We start from the raw sequence: 17676 nt of genomic DNA on the forward strand, positions 1-17676 counted from the left end.
CATGACACCATGCCCACTATCTCTGACCGTGAGAGTCACTCAATTAAGCATCTGCACGTCGTGAAATTCACACAGACGTGTCCTAAAACCGGTTTATTGATAGATTATAGATCACTCTTTTCTCTGCTTAACTTAATTACATTAAAAAAGATTATCGACTGAATTTTCTGTTTCAAATAATCTCTCCAGCTCTGTACAGAAAGTGTCTCTCATCCTCTGTTCATAATGGCACACACTCTCACTCTCGACCGTCTGTATGAGCTCTCTCCCACTTTCAGAGGTTGTTTTGTAGTTATTAAAAGTATAATCAACTACAACGCTAAAATTGAATCAAAATCAGGGCAACATCTAGTTTGGAGCTTGTACCAGCGTTAATGATTCACCCTGCCACCCATCGTAGTGCGCGGTCCCACTTAAACTCTATTTCTCATAACAAATAGCCGCAGACATCGTATGAAGGCCTTTGGTTTCAAGGTTTTAAAATTCTCTAAAAACATCACACTGCAAATCCACTGTATTTTTGTATTTGCACGCTTCATTGGCAGTTAAAAAAAAAAAATCATGAGCAATGCAAGCAATTATATCTTGTAAAGACGTTTTAACCAGACTCTTCATCTTAATGTGACTTTAAATAAATGGAATAGTTAGTTACTTTGATTTCATCTGGGTCAAATTTGACCCAGAACAACTTTGATTTATGTGTAGCACCTGTATAAAAGTTTGTAATTGGAAGATTTTATTTTAGTGTATTTTTGGTAACTTTAGGAAAAGTCATTAAATTTAAGACTAAAACAATGACGTTTTTTATTTTAGACTGCTTTCAAAATGGTTCAAATTTGAACTGAACAATAAAAGTTCTTTCATGCTTGCAAAAAATTTCCTGAAAAACTCCAGACATTTCCAGGGGGGGGGGGCTGTATGTGTGAACGCAAACAGCCAGATATTTCGCTCTGACTTCACCTGGAGTTTCACCTGTTAGACCCCAAGTAATGTGTCCGCAGCAAGTCAGAGTGAGCTGATGTGAGAACACAGCAGGATATTATCCGGGGAATTCACTTTCAGCCAATGGCAAGGGGGGGTGACGTTTATGTCCTGTGACTGCTGCACGGTGCATGTAGTCGCACAAGCACTACGATTACCGTGCACGATATTAAACAGCTGCATTATGTCGTCTGTTGGTCAGAATGTTGTTCTCCGCTCTTTTGTTGATTGTGTCATTCCGTTGGACTACTCGTAGCATTGATATAAAGGCAAATATTCTCATTATAGCGTTGTATGGCTAACAAAACCAACTAATTTCAGGACTGCTCTGGATATTCTCCTGACCTGGCTGTTCACATATACTCCTCACAGCAGGAGACTTTCCCTGTCAGACGGGAGGGGGGGGGAATCAACAGAGTCCGCTATACGATGCTATAATGACTGTAAAGAAGATTCCATAAACTGCCGTGCGGCTCTCCATATGTTGTTTTCTATTGATAGTGTGTATGCCTCGGTTGCTAAGCCCCACCCACGGAGGATTGGTGTAGGCCAATCATTTGTCGGTCAATCCTTCCTGTTAGACGTGAGTGGTGTACTGTTAGTTGATCAGAGCAGTTCATGATTATAAGCAAGCTCTCTCTCAGTAAAAGTTAATGTTACGTGGTTCGTCTTCATTGGACAGTGAGGACCTGTGTGCGTCCATCAGGATGTAAGTGCTCTTTATGTTTAATGTGGGACTGCAGTGTTGAATGTGTAATGTGCTGTTAATATTCGTACGCAGGTTTCATCTGTATTTCTGTCGTTTAATGCTTGTATAATTTCTGGAATATTTGGATGTTAGTTATGTGTCTATTAGTAGGCTATGCGACTATATTCTGTTTAGTAAGGCTGCAGTATTGGGAGAAATAATTTATAATGCATGTCCATTTATCTTTATTATATTACTCAACAGAAAACCACACATACGTACCCACAAATATTTTCTGTAAACTCTAAAGGCTGCACAGTGCGTGAAGTGGATAATAAATGTTCTCTGAAGACAACTCTATGTTGAGCATTTTTACTGATGCGGTGACTACACTAACTGACCATCGAATTGTTAGTGGTAGTTGAATATCACCTTAAAAAATGACAATATTTGCCTTTTTAACAACACCACAGGTTTTTCAAGAGTTTTCTGCAAGTGTGAAAGACCTATATGCCACAACTTAAGTTACAAACAAACTTCTTTGTTAGGTTTTAGTGTGGACTTTACATCAGAATTTATTTGACAAATTGTAAATAAAGTTATTTTTTAAATAAAAAAAACAGTCTTGTCAGCATTCCGTCTCAGAACATCAGAGTGCTTTGATGCCTTTGATGATGTCATGAAACGTGATGATGTCACGTTCTGAGACTAAAGTTTGCAGGTTAAAGGTTTGGAGAGCCAACTTGATTGAGTTCATAGAGAGATTTGTTCACTGAAGGATCGTACATTAGCCCACCCCCAAAGACAAAAAGGAAAATGTTGACTACAAGAAAAGCAATCCTGGACAGCTGTGTTAAGGCCTACATCAAAGACTGGGAGACAGGCGTCTGTAAGAAACTGCAGTCCACCAAGGTGTTGCTCATTTCATGCAGGCCTAATGAAAGAGCCTACCTGAAAAGAAAAGTGGAGACCCTGTGTGGCGTCCTCAATTTGTTCCAAGGTCAAACCACAGAGGACAAAAGCAGCACAGCAAAGCTGCAAGAGGAAAATGCAGCTCTCAAAGTGAAGCAGCATGAAACTGAATGCAAGCTGCAGAATGTTTCTTACAACCTCAAAGCCCAAGACAAGTTAAATAAGGACCTTAAAATCCAGCTTAGACAGTACAGAGTTAAGTATTTACAGGCCGCAGAAGTAGCAGAGAGAGCAAAACAGGGCCTCAGCCATCAGCTGAAGGAGCTCCAGGAGAACTCTGCCTCACGACTGAATGAGGAAATTGAAATCAACAAAAGTCTAAAGGCCAAACTGGAGGAGGCCCACAAACAACTGCAACAATTTCAGAGTATTGGAGTGGAGGAGGACTCAGTTGACAGTCTGAGTTGGGATGATGGATGGATGGATGACTTTGACAGTCTCACTTATGCGTCAAGTCATGGGGTTGAAGAAGAGGTCTTGGATGATGACGATTGGGATAGGTGGTTTGAGGAGGAGCTCAGTCGTGGTCCCTTAGGCAATAATACATCTGTGCCAATGCCTGAGATGGATGAGGAGGCACCAGAAGACAAGGAAGATGAAGAGCTTCTTCAGCGCAAACAGGAAGAACTGAAAACCAACCTTCCTGTTAAAGATGCTGAGCTTAACAAGAAGGTAGAAGAGCAAGTGGTTCACCTTAAGATTACGGATTTCCGGACAATCATAGACGATACTATCAGTGAGGGTTTGGAGAAGCAGGAACCCATAGTGAAGAGCCAAGGAGTAAAGATCATCGAGCTTCAAGATGCTCTGAACTCGGCTGAAGAGCAGCTGAAGGTCCATCGTCAAGAGGCAGCAGAAGTCCTGCAGCAGAAAGAGCAGGAGTGTGCGGAGAGGATTCAGGAGATGGAGTGGAAGATAAAAGATACAAAAGCCAGCATTAAGAAGCCCAAAAAGAGGAACTGGTTTGTCCGGACGTTTGGAGGCTGTTGTGCGAGTGAGACTGCACCTTAAAGACACTAGATCTTGGACTACATTTCCCCTCATATATCTCACAATAATCATGTTTATAAAGGGCTACACAAGAGGTCAGTGGTTTCCCCTGTTGCCTCACAGCAGAAAGGTTCCTGGTTTGAATCCTGAGCCTTTCTGTATGTGGGGAGTTTTCATGTTCTCCCTGTGTAGCGTGGGTTTTTCTCCGGGCGCTCCGGTTTACTCCCACTGTCCAAAGTTTTTTTTTTTAAGTAAGAAGTAAGACACGCCCACTCACTGCTTCCCGCCGTTATCAGCCGCAACATGATACAATGTTTGCCCCAGACACACAGTGGCTCAGGCTCAGGTGGGGGGAGCGAGTGAGGAGAGAGAGTACGGCGGCCCTGAAGTGCAAAACACAACAACAAATAACAAAACACAATGACGAATAAGAAAACAACGACAAATCAAAAACACAACAACAAATCAAAAAACACAATGACAAATAAGAAAACAACAACAAATCAAAAAACACAACAATATTTGTGTATGGAGGACGAGATCTGGCAAAAGTATAAATAAATAAATAAATGGATAAATAAATACTGGATAACTAAATAAAAGAATGAATAAATAAATAATTAAATGCGTGTATGTATGGAGGCTGTAGTCCTCAACGCGGGCGGCCCGGGTTCAAATCCAGCCTGTGGCTCCTTTCCCGCATGTCAATCCCCACTCTTTCTCCCTGATTTCTGCCTCTGTCCACTGTCCTATCTCTCCATTAAAGGCACAAAAGCACAAAAATAAATCTTTAAAAAAATAAAAATGAATAAAAAGTAACGCAAAAACACCAAGATTCCTTCAAGAGTTTGTGTCGGCGTGTTGGCGTGTGTCCACCCCCCCCCCCACCCCCCCCCAAAAAAAAGCTGTAAACCTAGGGGAAACACTGCTTACTTTAGACTTTAAATCCCTGCTCTCTGCTGAGTGTGCACTTCAACTTTTACCATCCTGTCAATTCTTTGAAAACTTTGAATTGTCATTGGATGTCATCACAAAAAAAACAGCAATATTCATGAAGCAGTGGGAAAAAAAAATTCTACCCAAGAAAATAAATTGCTTCCTCATATTCATATTTGCACTATATCTTTGCTCTTCTAAATTAAAGAGACCTGATGATCACACGGCGCTTCCTGTACACAGCATCGGCTGTAGCAAATAGTACAGGCTGGGGGGAATATTTTTCATATGTTTATCAGTGCATCATGTCAGCCCACAATGTCTGATCTTATCTGATCTTACAAAACTAACACCATGGCATTATAGTATATTTGCTCTAAATCATCAGGCAACTTAAATCATTTTAAAACAACCTTAACGCAAGCATAAGAACAGGCTCACAGATCTTGTTTGAAGTGTAATCCATGATGTATAATTTAATTCATGATGAATGGTATCGTACTATCATTGAGTTGACAGTGTTGGCCAGAGTAGTTGGTGTTCTTCTAAATCAGTTGACAGGATCTCTTGTTTTCCCTCTGTTCCTGAGATAGCTTTTAACCCCCCCCAGGACAACATTGATGATATGTATGGGATACATATCATTTCAGCATGATGTGGGTTTTTTTCAGTCGTGAGTCTAACATCTGGAAAGTCTATAAACACAATGCCATGTTTTCATCTCTTTTATTTACCAGCTCTCTACACTGTAAGTTAGTGGGAAACATTGTGGGTAGCATCTGAGACTTTTACAAATGTGCCACATTACAGGAATAAACCAGCATATGTTGTAAAACCTCTAGGTGTTTTCTCACATTTCTTGCTTTAGATGGTGAGCTATTTTTAGACGTCATAGACTCGTTTTCCACAGCAGGTCCAACCTCAGTGAAAACAATCTCTTTTCCCCTGGAGAACAAAGTAAAAAAAATAATTTATATTCCAATAAAGTTGAAAGACCTGGAAGCTATGGAGGAAAATATTAAGGGTTATGAGTTTTAACGCTGTGGACACACGTGTTATGAAACCTACTTTAGTTGTACCATTTTAAAAATCAAGACATCAGAATCAAAATCTTCAATTATGTGGCAAAGACGGTTTCAAAAATGACATCAAATTATAGAAAATCAGTATGTAAATGCAAACGACAGAGCATGTGAATGTTTTTATGTCTTGATTCAATCCCTACTCTTTGCACTGAAAAGGAATTGTTATTCAAAGACATGCATTGATTTTTTTTTTGGTGTCAAATAAAAAGAGTATAGAGCATCATCTGCTTAATGGAAAGAGGGACCTGAGCTTTGTGCATGTCTCTACTCTTATTTTGTGTTCGGCGATAACTTCACATTTTCAAACATTTGTAATACTGTTATCAGATTCAACATGTAATCAACAGTCAGGTAGCATTCGTTTGAAACGTTGTTCTCTGACCGCACTAAGCTGTGTTGGTCGTAATAATAAATGACAGTAGTGATATGTGCAGACCTGTGCTGCTCACATCTTCTGTTGTAAGTGAAAACGTTACATTCATTTCTTGTGAAGAAACGGTATTTGAAAACTAGTCAACAGTCAAAATAATGTGTAGTTATATTTGTGAGCCTTTCACTACATCACCATTTTCTATTCATTAATCTTCAGTGTTTCTTTCTAAGCCTTTTTATTAGACTAATGGTACAGGAACTACTTCTGTGTCAAGTTTAGGCAAACACTGAAATATGAAAGTCTTCGGAGAATGAAACAAGACTCCACTTTACACAGCTGCTACAGGTGCAAGATACCATTATACAAATGTTTTTTTTAAAATACAAGTTGTTAAATCTTCATTGATTTCAAATATTACAGAATGATAGACAATAGGTCCAAATGCACGGATCAAACCCTTGTTATAGTAAAAGATGTTGTATGTACCTCTCTACAAGCACATTGAATCAGACGGTTAAAGATCAATTTCACAGGAAACCCAGATACAGCTTCACCAGCTCAGTAGTGTTGAGCTTTTCTCACGGGTGCTTGTACCCCCAAACTACCAATAATAATGATGCTTCATTAAGATTGAGCAAGTTCCAAAATATCATTAGCCTTACACCAAATGAAGCATTTGTACCTTACGAATATGAGCTGACACTTAAACAGCTTTCAGCAGCAACTTAATGTAGAAAATAGGTCACAGAATGAAGTAACATACTGGGCAACACTTAATAAAACACGCTTTTAATACTTATTGGTCAGCAGGCAGTAGGTTCTGGCATCGCAAGAAGTTTTAAAATTGCAAGTGTAAAAAATGAATTTGCTATTAGAGAATATATCTCGGGTACTCATAAAATAAACAAAGACCTAAATTGTTATGCAGTTATATCTTCAAGGCTGGGCAAACCTTGGCTGACCCAATGAACAATTACAATTTTAAATTGTATCTTTAAAAAAAAAAAAAAACAGGTCCACACTTTGTAAACTGTAAAATGCTGCCAATAAACTTCCACTTTGTTAGAACATGCACAGAGGAGATGATGACAGCAGTGCCCCCAGTTGCCTGAATGTAGATCTGCTTGCCTGCCGGGGGTCTGGTTCAAAGCAGGTGGAAACGGACACATTCACATTCTTATGAAAGCTGCCTCGGCGTGCTCTGTGGCGATGCTAGCAGCCGCCCTGAAAGAGACTGACAGCTTCTCTGTGGCAGCTCTGATGCTACAGGCGACGTGATGAATGAGAGGGAAAGCTGGAGAGATTTGTGTTTGACACCACAGAGGTACTTACTATCCCCCCTCAATACTTCAGGGCAAGATGCAAGGTCTTTGGCTCAAACATGCAAGGCCTCTGACTTTCCTGTCTGCTCAAATGATATGTGATGTTTGAAATTACGTTTCAAAAATAATCTTATTTGTGATGCATTAATCATAACCAGCATGATGTCCTGGAGGCTCGGGAGGTTGGACTGAAATGGTGTTTTTTTTTTCCTGTCCTCCCATTTTGTAGTCCTCTTCTTTTTTTTCTTCTTACTGCTATTACTAATACAGGGCATACTTCAAGTGCTAAAAGGTTAATAAAAACAACCTTTTCCAATCACTGACATTACCCGTATACTAGATTTTAAACTGGTGATGTCAACAACGTCAATAATTGCTGTTTATAATAAAATGGAAATAAAATTAAAAAGTAAATAAGCTTTGAGGAAAAATTTATTAGAAACACCAAAATGAGCATTATCTGCATTATTTCAGGATTCATTAAGCCATTACAACTCATCACCCTCAAATCATTCTTGTATACATACAAGAAAAACCGAATGAGTAAAATTCCCTCGCACATTACAATGAAAGAAAAACAGTCGAGTGGAACAAATGGGACAAATCAACCCAAAATGAAGATGATTTCTGGGCGTTATTGCAAGGAGCTCTTAGGAGTTAATAGACCAAGGGATTGAATGAAGCATGTGCTGCTTGTGCCTTTCTGTGTGTTACTTGTGAGTGAAGGAGTGGAGTGAGTATATGTCAGTATGATTAAGTTGGTTTAGCACTGGACGGTTGAATGTCCAGGCAGGATGAAGAGATGGAAGTGGAAGGATGTAGTGTAGTGCGAGTTGCGAGGAGTTTAGCGTCTCCTGTGAAAAGTCTGTCGAGGCCTGTCGTCAAGAAATGCCTGTGTGCTTTTCGCCTCGCTAAGTGGCTGTGTACAGCTGGTTCTATGGAAAGTGGTGCCACCACACAAAGCGCTGACAGGAGAGTAGCAGCAAATTGCAAAGAAATGTTTCCAATTATAAGTTAAGAGTCATCTCCAAATATAAACAACATCAGAGGGTCGGGAGAAGAAAAAACTCGAGAGCTGAAGCTATGAAAAGGGTGAATGTCTGGACATGAGAGTTAGACAAAGCAGACAGAAGAAAGAAAAGATTTGACTATGGAACTGAGGAAATCCACCCTGCACTGCCGGGGGAGTGTGTGCCTGTTTGTTGACTGGGATGTTTGAGAGATGGTCCTAGAGGAGCAAACACACCCAACCAACCGAGTCAACGCTCACACGGCTCTCCCCTCAATATTCACTCTACTTTGACTTTGACTTTCAAAGGCCAAGACTCTCTCCCTCAAAGGAGATGCAGAGGAAAACAACAACAAAACCCCTGCTGCTGTCTGTGTCAGAAAAAGAAAAATCTTGAAATAAAATGTCATGTTTCTCACGTTATAGTTAAAGTAAAAGCTGGTTTTCTGTTTTTCTCTGCTTCTTTTTCCAAATATAATTCCTTGCATGTGGAGCTTCCACAAAACCCGTTCCCCATATAATACTACAAATTGTAAGTGGATGTCACCCATTTTCATTTTCTGACTCTCTCTAGGAACTACAAAGACAAATGCCACAGGAAAATCCTTCACAGTCAGGAGTAGTCTCAAGTTCCGTGTGGACAGACGAGATGATGGCGTCGCCTACACCTGCCATGTGGACCACGTGTCTCTGTCCAACCCTTACATGACCACTGAGGTCCTGGAGGTCCACTGTGAGTGCAGTCATACCCACCCCAGAAAGCAGGATTAGGCAAACGATTAGCAATGAGAAAAGACAAGGATTGAGATTACATTTATGTCTGCAGGTTTAGCTTTGCTATTGCTCAGGATTAGTGTGGGATTAGTTTGCAGGTAAGGGATTAGTTCCAGGCAGAACAGGGATATGTGCTAAAGCTAAGAGCTGCCCAATGGGTAAAGAAGTAACTACTGTTGTACTTTGCCAGTGCTGCAGTTAAAGCCTCCTACACAGAGCGCTGTCATAGCATTGGATTCTTTTCCATCTCTTCTTCACAGATGCTCCCCATCTGGAGATCGCAAAATCATTGATTATTCCACAGGAAGGGCAATACTTCAAACTGGAGTGTGTTTCCATAGGCAACCCAATGTAAGTCGGCATTCATTTATAATCTCAATTTGGTATCAGTTACTAGAATGACAAGAGGCCTACATTGGACTTGAAATGTGATTTATTTTCATTGAAGAAGTTTCATTTCTTTAGTTTTTTTTATTATTATTTCTTCACCTGTAGGAAATAGAAAGCAGAAAAAAAGTATTGTTTGTATTTTCTTTTCCAGACCTGAACCAGTGCTGTGGTCTAAAGATGGAGGGGAGCTGCCAGACATCGAGCGTATGATTGTGGAGGGCAGGGAACTAACCATCACCACACTAAACAAAACAGACAATGGCACATACCGCTGCGAGGCGAGCAACCACCTGGGGACCGACAGTGCTGAATATATACTGTTTGTATATGGTGAGTCCAGAACAACTAGTCTTTTTATGGATGATCAGTTCTGTTGTTACTTTATATTCCAGGCAGAGGACTTCTAAGTCTCTTCACCAAAGAGCGATCATGGAGTGATATCAAAGTAATGTTAATGTTCATTTTAATGTTATGTTTCATATATGTCTAAATCAAATAGATTTCACACTTGAAGTTTGAGACAGAATTACATTTTATTTGTGTGGTGAAGCTGCTATAGTGCAGGTTGATTTGAAACGTTTCCAGAGTATGAACCAGCAACAAAATTTAAATTCTGAGGATGGAAATCAATTTCAGACGTGGTATTCACTGCGATTGATTACGAGTAATGATATTCAGTTATTTTTCTTATGCTGCTGAGATGAACTCAAAACCAATGGGCTGCCTTGAGCGGAGTAACAAAATGCAGAATATCTCAAATTCAACATGAAAAAATGGACAAGAGTAATAAAGTAATTTTAACCCCCCAGTAGACATAGACCTTCACAGTTTGCTTTTCATTCAGCTATGCACACTCACACTGATACCAGCTTTCCACTGGGGCTGCATCTATCCAGGTTCAAAATAAGATTCATATGTTTTCCAATGTAAGTAAATTAAGCTGGCTCAGATATGAGAAAAGAGCAATTTTTGGACCAAAACTAATGCAAGTAATGCAAGTAATGTGCATTGTTACAGATGAATTTGTTTGCTGCAGGACACCCAATTTGTAGATTTCCTCTTGAGTCCATTTCCAATTGGTGCCTCTGCATTGCACAGGAGAGCCCAGATTTCCTCGCTGAACTATACATATTGCTACACAGGTTTCAGCTTTTGGACTGTCCCTGGGAGGAAATGGGGAAAAAGTGTTAAGGATGCAGAATTTAGCTCCCCGAGACCGCCTGGAGGAGAGATAAGTTAATCCGAGACAGTGGAGCTGCCGAGAGAATAAAGACAGCATGGTGCAGGGAATGGATCATTAATGCCTCTGCAGCACATGTTTAGAAACGTTTATCAAATACAGGCAAGTAACAATAAAACAAATCAAGGAGAGAATATTAAAATTCAACGTGGAGTTATTTGAGGGGGTTTTGTGGCTAATCAAACAGTCACACGCGACAGTGCAGTCTGTTTCAAGACACTGGGTTCATTCAGGCTCAGGCACAGTCAGTGGATGCACAGCACACTCTTTGTCCGACTACAAGGGAAGAGGTTTTTGGGGAGAGGAAGGCCTTCTTTGAGAAAAAAAAATGAAGAAAGGAAGATGACACACACACGAAAATTTGTCATAAAAACATATTTGTACTTTCCCAAATAAAAAAAATAAAAACCTTTAAATGAGTTGAATTACCTGGGCTGCTTTCTGCATGCGTTGTATCGGGGAGCTGTTTCTCCTATTTGTCAGATTACCCGAGGAAAGAGTTAAACTTGTAAGCAGCGCTCTCACACATAACACAAAGGTCCTGGTTCCTCGGGAAGGATGAAAAATTGAGTCAAGCGTTTAAAAGATGTGCGAGACGGGCTCATTTCCACTGATGATGACAGTCATTCTTCAGCGCTACGCCGTGTCTGGCTGAATACTTCCCGGGTCTCTCCGGATCGTCTCAGCCTCTAAGCCTAATTTGCTAATGACAGGAGAGCTGAGAAGCAATAAATGTCATCACTCTGCTGCAATTTATCACCGTCTGCAATTATGCTCCTTCATACACTGTATTAAAAAAGCAAAGAAATGGCGTATAAAAATTAGTCTGAGTGAGATGTTAGACAAATGGTTATAGGTAGGAGTTTAGTTAAATACAGGCACGGGATGACTGCATCTGCTGGCTGCAGCTTCTCAGCCCCTCACCCTCGTATATCTCTTGTTCTTGGTACATTTTCGTGTCAAAAAGCACGACATCAGATGGTTTTTATGTTCTGTGCATTGCGGTTTACTTTCCCACGTAATACTCGATTGCCTGAAAAGGTAATCTATGTAGGAAATATGAGTTCTTCATTTATGACTTGACCTTTATTACAAATACATTGCTGAAAGATTTCATTCATTCACAGCTTGTCCTTTGTGTGACTTAAAATATATCTTTTTTTTTTTCATTACTTTGCCTGTACTCACCGAGGTTAAACACAAACATCAACCCCACCGCACCAGCCATATAAAGTCCTTGATTAGTGCCATTTGATTTTAAGTTTCCTCATGTTGAGCCTCTTCACCATAGAGATTTGTCTTTGCTCCCTATTGTTCTCTTTTTTTTCTTTTTTTTTGTTTAGCAGGCCTCATCACCTTATTGTCTCCATCTCCAGCTTCCTGCTTCTCTCTTAAGCCTCCACTCTTCCAATCTTTTTACGCTGACATTTTTGCATCAGGCAAAGGCAGTCACAGCTGCTTTCATAGGTCTGCTTGCCCCCCCCCCCCCCAGCCCTGCCTCAACGCTCCATGCAACCACAAACATGACACTGTTGATGATTGATGAGCTAACAACTAGGCTTTGAGCGAGAAAATAGCATTGTTTTACTGGATGAGTTCAATACTCTATTTTTCGTCTTTCCTTTCTGCTTTCGTTTTTTTTTACGCACAGCTCCGCTGCCTCACCTGCATTTTTATTACTGCTTCTGATTAGATTTATTTTCCACAGCTAACAATACTCAGCCATTCAGCACATCAGGTTTTTACTGTTCGTCAACCATTGCTTACATTTGCATATTCACAGGAGCAGAAAATAGAAGACATGAGAGTGTTTATATTTTTGTTACGAGGCTGAATGGCTGCTACCATTACGACCAAACGTAAGAGCACATGCAATTACCTCCGAATGATGTTCATCAAAATGACATGCTCCATGTGTTTACTTCCGTTCATGCCTCTGAATGGAATTAGAGTTGTTATGTGTGCCTTTCAACATGCTTAATGTTTGCCTTGATCGTCAAAATAACTCCAATGGGGCATTTAGTATTTTATATAAAGCATAACTGTTACTCACATTTGGGACGTGCTCTAATGTAGAATTTTTCAATGAACCCTACAGGAGCCATGTTAAATTTTAATCTGTAAACAGTTGCATTAACATTTAAATGATTTCATCTAAACACATAATGACATTATTCTTAAGGCGGAGCAAACATGTTGCATTTAATGTCATATGAGATATTTACATTTTTTTGTTCTACATCCTAAACCCTGAATTGCTTCCATCCATGTTTATTAGCTTGTTGTCTTATTGATTGTGTTTGAGAGCAAAACAGTCAGCAGAAAAGCTTGAAACTGGTGTCAGCAATGTGTAGTGCTTTGACTGTGCAGTAGAAACAAAAGAGGAGCCCACTAATGAGAACTGTTGCTTTATAGAACTATCGGTGTTAACATTAGTTCATTTCTACCACACCTATCCTTCATTACTCCTAAGGCGACTACTTGCTCTCTATATTAAAGAGTTGGTCAACACAAGTGCAAATAACACGTTTTCTAATTTACCTCTAGGGATGTTAGCTAATGGATAGTCTTCTTCCGTTATTTCTGGTGTTATGATATTTGTCTCATGATCTATGCATTCTCGTAACGGTGGTGAGTGGATTTTTATTTAATGCTCAAAATTAAAAAGGGAGCAAAAATGTTTTTGTGAGATGCTTTTCAACCTGAGCAGCTGCCGAATATCTTTACAGCTCCATATTCCAAGACTTCAGTGGGAAAATCTCAGTATGTACATTTTTGTTTTCATCCTGTCCTTATTTATGTATCTTGTACCGCTCTCTCAGTGACCTTTTCAAGTAACTCCAGTTAAGCATTCATTTGCCTCTGACAGCAAGCCCCGCTTACCGTCTCCACTGCACGCTGTCAAAGTGAAAAGTAGAAAAATAGTTCATGCTAATATCTCATGTTTCCTTTGAACTTTGTGGTCACCTTCTTTATCACGGTGTTGTCCCCCTCGTCTCCCCCTACTGCTGTCAATGTCTGCAACCATGGCAACAGCCAAAGACTTTCCAGGGCCTACAACAGGTAAATATCTCTCTAGCAGTCATTGCAAGCCAGATTAACAGTATGTGATGCTGGATCTGGATTTGGGTCAGGACACATCACGACCTCCACACAGCATGAGCCAAACCATCACCATGCATGGATGCTCACTCTGCTGACGCCAGCTGCTTTGTCTCCAGCCATGTCACCGGCTGCATAAGTTATCACACAATATGTTTCTGGTTTGGTTCGTCTTTGCACAAAGAAAGAGACGGCTTTATCTGAGCGGAGCTGGCCTGGAGATTGTTTCTGTGCCAGTGTTTAAATATTTGATTTCAGATCTTGTGTTTACAGCAAAGGGGGAAGTCCAAATTCTTGGTGGGAACTCTTTATCTTTCACATTTCTGACAACATATTATCGGAAAAAAAATATTTCTGTTTCCAGGTGCTTTCATGAATACATTCATGTGCCAGGCAGTTGCAGAAAATTGGTTTGCTCTGGTTGTATATGTAGGAAATATGTATTTGGAATAAGATGTTAAGAAGTCGGCATGTCTAATCTGAAAGGATGGAAACAGAATAATTGTCAAACTAATTTATTGGTGTCCTTAAGTGCTTCTAAAATGTCTGTAGTTTTCATTTTGTGAAGGTTAATTTCTTGTTTAATGTCAATGTTTTGTTTTGGAATGTTGTGTCTCTTTTGTTTAGATTGACGTACAGATCCTAAGAGTATGTCGAGTATTTAAGCTCTGAAATCTGGTTCTATTCGTATGAATATGTGATGGTGATTCACTCCCACTGTGAGGTGAAAGCAAATGTAGTCAATTGTGTTCATTTGACAATGCAGTGTAGGAGGAGCAGTTTGCAGCAGCTGTGTGATACCAACATTTCTTATGCCCCTTGTTGACAGTGGAATCAGCTGTACAGATCATTATTTCCATCCACATGCAACCAAAACTGAGTTGATTAATGTGTCTTCCAAATCAGTTATTGCTTCAAAGTCTGAAGCAGTTCTATCCTGCATGGAGTAATAAAAAATGAACTGCATGTTTCCCGTCTTCATTCCTTTTGTTAACTTCCCACACTTTGGGTTGCTGAAATGAGGGTTGCATTCCGATATAACGAGGTTTGTTGAAACATCCCCGCCGTCATTTCCCAGGGTCACTTTGCAAAAGTGAGCACAAGCCATAGCCATTCATCAGCTTGAGATAATGAGAGCACACAAGGTGCACTGTAAAGACACAGTCACTTAGAGTTTATTACAGGACAGACACAAAGGCATGCTCCTACCTGGGAAACCTTCAGCTCGCTCTCTGCCCAGAGGAAGCCTCATGTTAAATAACTCGTATTTAAAAAAAAACCTGCTCCTCAGCCGCAGAATCCAGCAGGGAGCAAGGGGAAACACAAAAGATAGCATGTGTCGAGGCTCTGGTAGAAAAATAACAAAAACATCAGTCAAAGCTTTAATATTCTTGCAACATTTTGTATCCTTTAATTCATTTTTTTTTTTTTGGATTTGTGCAAAGATTTGTGGTACATCAAATGATTATTTCTTTTCTACCTTAATTTGAGCTCTTCAAAGCAGCCTTGTCAGGTTTTGCCACATAAAACAGAAACTCATTTGGGAATGTTGTGCGTTTTGCTTTAAAGCAACATCTGCCGTTTTTTCAGGATGATTGCAGGTGTAAAATATTTCCATTGCAGTTGAAGAAATGTCTACAGCTGAGTTGGACAGCAGCCACACATCTTGCAGGTGTTAACATAATCTCCCCCACTCTCCCCTCCATTCCCTCTATCCCCGTTCTTTTAAGATCCCAATGCTTTAGGACAACACGGACCTGACCACGCCTTAATCGGCGGCGTTGTTGCAGTCGTGGTCTTCATCACCATGTGTCTGATAATAGTTCTTGGACGATATCTGGCAAGACATAAAGGTAAAGTCACTTGAGCTCCCCTTGAATAAAAATTGTCTTGCTTGGATTAAACATGTCTGGTGCCTTTCAGCAGGAGGTTAATTTAATACGGCTCTTTATTTCTACAGGAACGTACCTAACACATGAGGCCAAAGGAGCAGAAGACGCACCCGACGCAGACACAGCCATCATCAATGCTGAGGGAAACCATGTGCACGCAGAGGAAAAGAAAGAGTACTTCATTTAGACTTCTGTTGCTCTTTCCCTTTGTTTCATGACTACTTTTGACAGCGTACATGCAAATTTTAAGCTGCCTCAGCTTCACCACATGATCCGTTTTGCTTTACTTATTCTTTTGTCTTCTACAGAAAGCTAATGTTTGGATATGCTTGTTTTCAAAGCATTTGCTGACAATACAGCCTTCTTCTTTTGTAATTAATGTAATCCATGTACAATTGAAATTGTTTCCATTTCTGTCTCACGGTGCCTAAATGCTGTACATTTTTCTGCATTTCTTTCATGGCTTGCATTTTTTTTCTCTCTACTCATTCTGACTTTACGTTACTCAACTTTATGTACCTGTACTTTTTTTTTTTATTATTCAAACAGAAATGCGCTTAAACTCGAGTTGGAGTTAAGTCTTAACTTTTCAAACTGTAGAAAAATGTCATCATGTTGTCACACATTATCATCAGAAGATTTTAGGTATAAAAAGTGTGTTTTGGAAGTTTGCTAGCATTAACCACAGCAGGCCATAGCTACATACACTCACAGTGTCACATTGACAACATAGATAGACGACATCTAGATCAAATCCAATCCTTCTTAGCACTGTCTGAATATTTCTGCATTGATTGATTTTCATTTTTTACACATGCTGTTGATTTGTACCAACATAGAACAAGTTAAAAAAATTAAAGCACAAAAGTCTGAGGACTGACATGAGGGGAGAACACAACCACTGATTCTTGTCTCAGGATTCAATACGAGTCGAGATGGAGTGATGGGTTCCAACCGATAAAGATTTTCAGTTCACTTGCCGTTATCGTCATGGATGAGAAACTTTGATTTCGATGTAAGATCCAAACTGAATGAGTGGAACCTTGTGACGGTTCATTATTTATGTTGAATTTAATTGAACAACTATGCTCAATGTGTGGATATTGCTGTAAAATACTTTGCTAACGTGAATATTGGTGAACAATATTGTTGAATCTTGGGATCTCTGATACATTGCAGTTTGTATATTAGCATATACAGTATTTAAAGTATTCCACAAGTCTTAATTTCTGTCAATTGTTTTACAAGAGGTTGTTTTGCCTGATGTAAATAATGTGTAAGTATTCAATTTTAGTAAAAGATCGAACACCGGTTATAGATTTTGGTTTCAGGTCATTTCATTTGATGTCAATTTGACGGGATTCTTTTAACACTTTTTCAAACAGGGATTCTGATGAATTACTTAAAATGTAAAAAAGACAAAAAATCTGTTAAAAAAATAAATGTATTTATTATGATTGACATTTATTATATAATAATATATTGATTGATATTATTGCTGTTACTAAAGTAGTTGTCTGACATGAACTTTTCCATTTTTTAATTCTGTAACTTCTCATAAAAACAATACAAGGATCACCGTTATGGCCTTTGAGTTTGCTGCAAACAGTACTAATGACATGTTGAGGCATTGGTGAATCAGACATCCCCTCACTGTATAAAGTCACTGTATCAAAGACATCTCACCACATTGCCAATGCTCATACATGTTATTTTGTTAGTTCCATATGATGCTATAAATAAGTCATTTTGTACAAAGTTTGAATCGCTGTAATTTATTTGCTTTTTATGGGGGATGTGTGAGGTTTGCTTTTTTCTCAGTATTGAATATTCATTTTTCAACTATGCCACTGTCAAAGAAAAAAAGAGAGAAAAAGAGAGACAAAGTGTGGATTAAAATATGAACAACTTGAAAACTGCCA

At 39.4% G+C, this 17676-nt stretch overlaps 1 protein-coding gene across 3 annotated transcripts in view; it reads left to right on the top strand.

Annotated features, from left to right (window-relative positions):
* Positions 1 to 17676, top strand: part of LOC132980698 (cell adhesion molecule 2-like) — a 142146-nt gene extending 124470 nt beyond the window's left edge. For 2 of the 3 annotated variants that reach the window (XM_061046974.1, XM_061046972.1), the window contains 6 exons: positions 8931 to 9089; positions 9391 to 9481; positions 9672 to 9850; positions 13797 to 13823; positions 15593 to 15715; positions 15823 to 17676. In XM_061046974.1, the coding sequence (XP_060902957.1) occupies positions 8931 to 9089; positions 9391 to 9481; positions 9672 to 9850; positions 13797 to 13823; positions 15593 to 15715; positions 15823 to 15941 (698 nt within the window). In that variant the 3' untranslated portion in view covers positions 15942 to 17676. The remainder of the gene's footprint in view (positions 1 to 8930; positions 9090 to 9390; positions 9482 to 9671; positions 9851 to 13796; positions 13824 to 15592; positions 15716 to 15822) is intronic. The other variant, XM_061046973.1, reaches the window with a different exon arrangement.

The sequence above is a fragment of the Labrus mixtus genome, chromosome 9, assembly GCF_963584025.1.
Source record: "Labrus mixtus chromosome 9, fLabMix1.1, whole genome shotgun sequence".
NCBI lineage: Eukaryota > Metazoa > Chordata > Actinopteri > Labriformes > Labridae > Labrus > Labrus mixtus.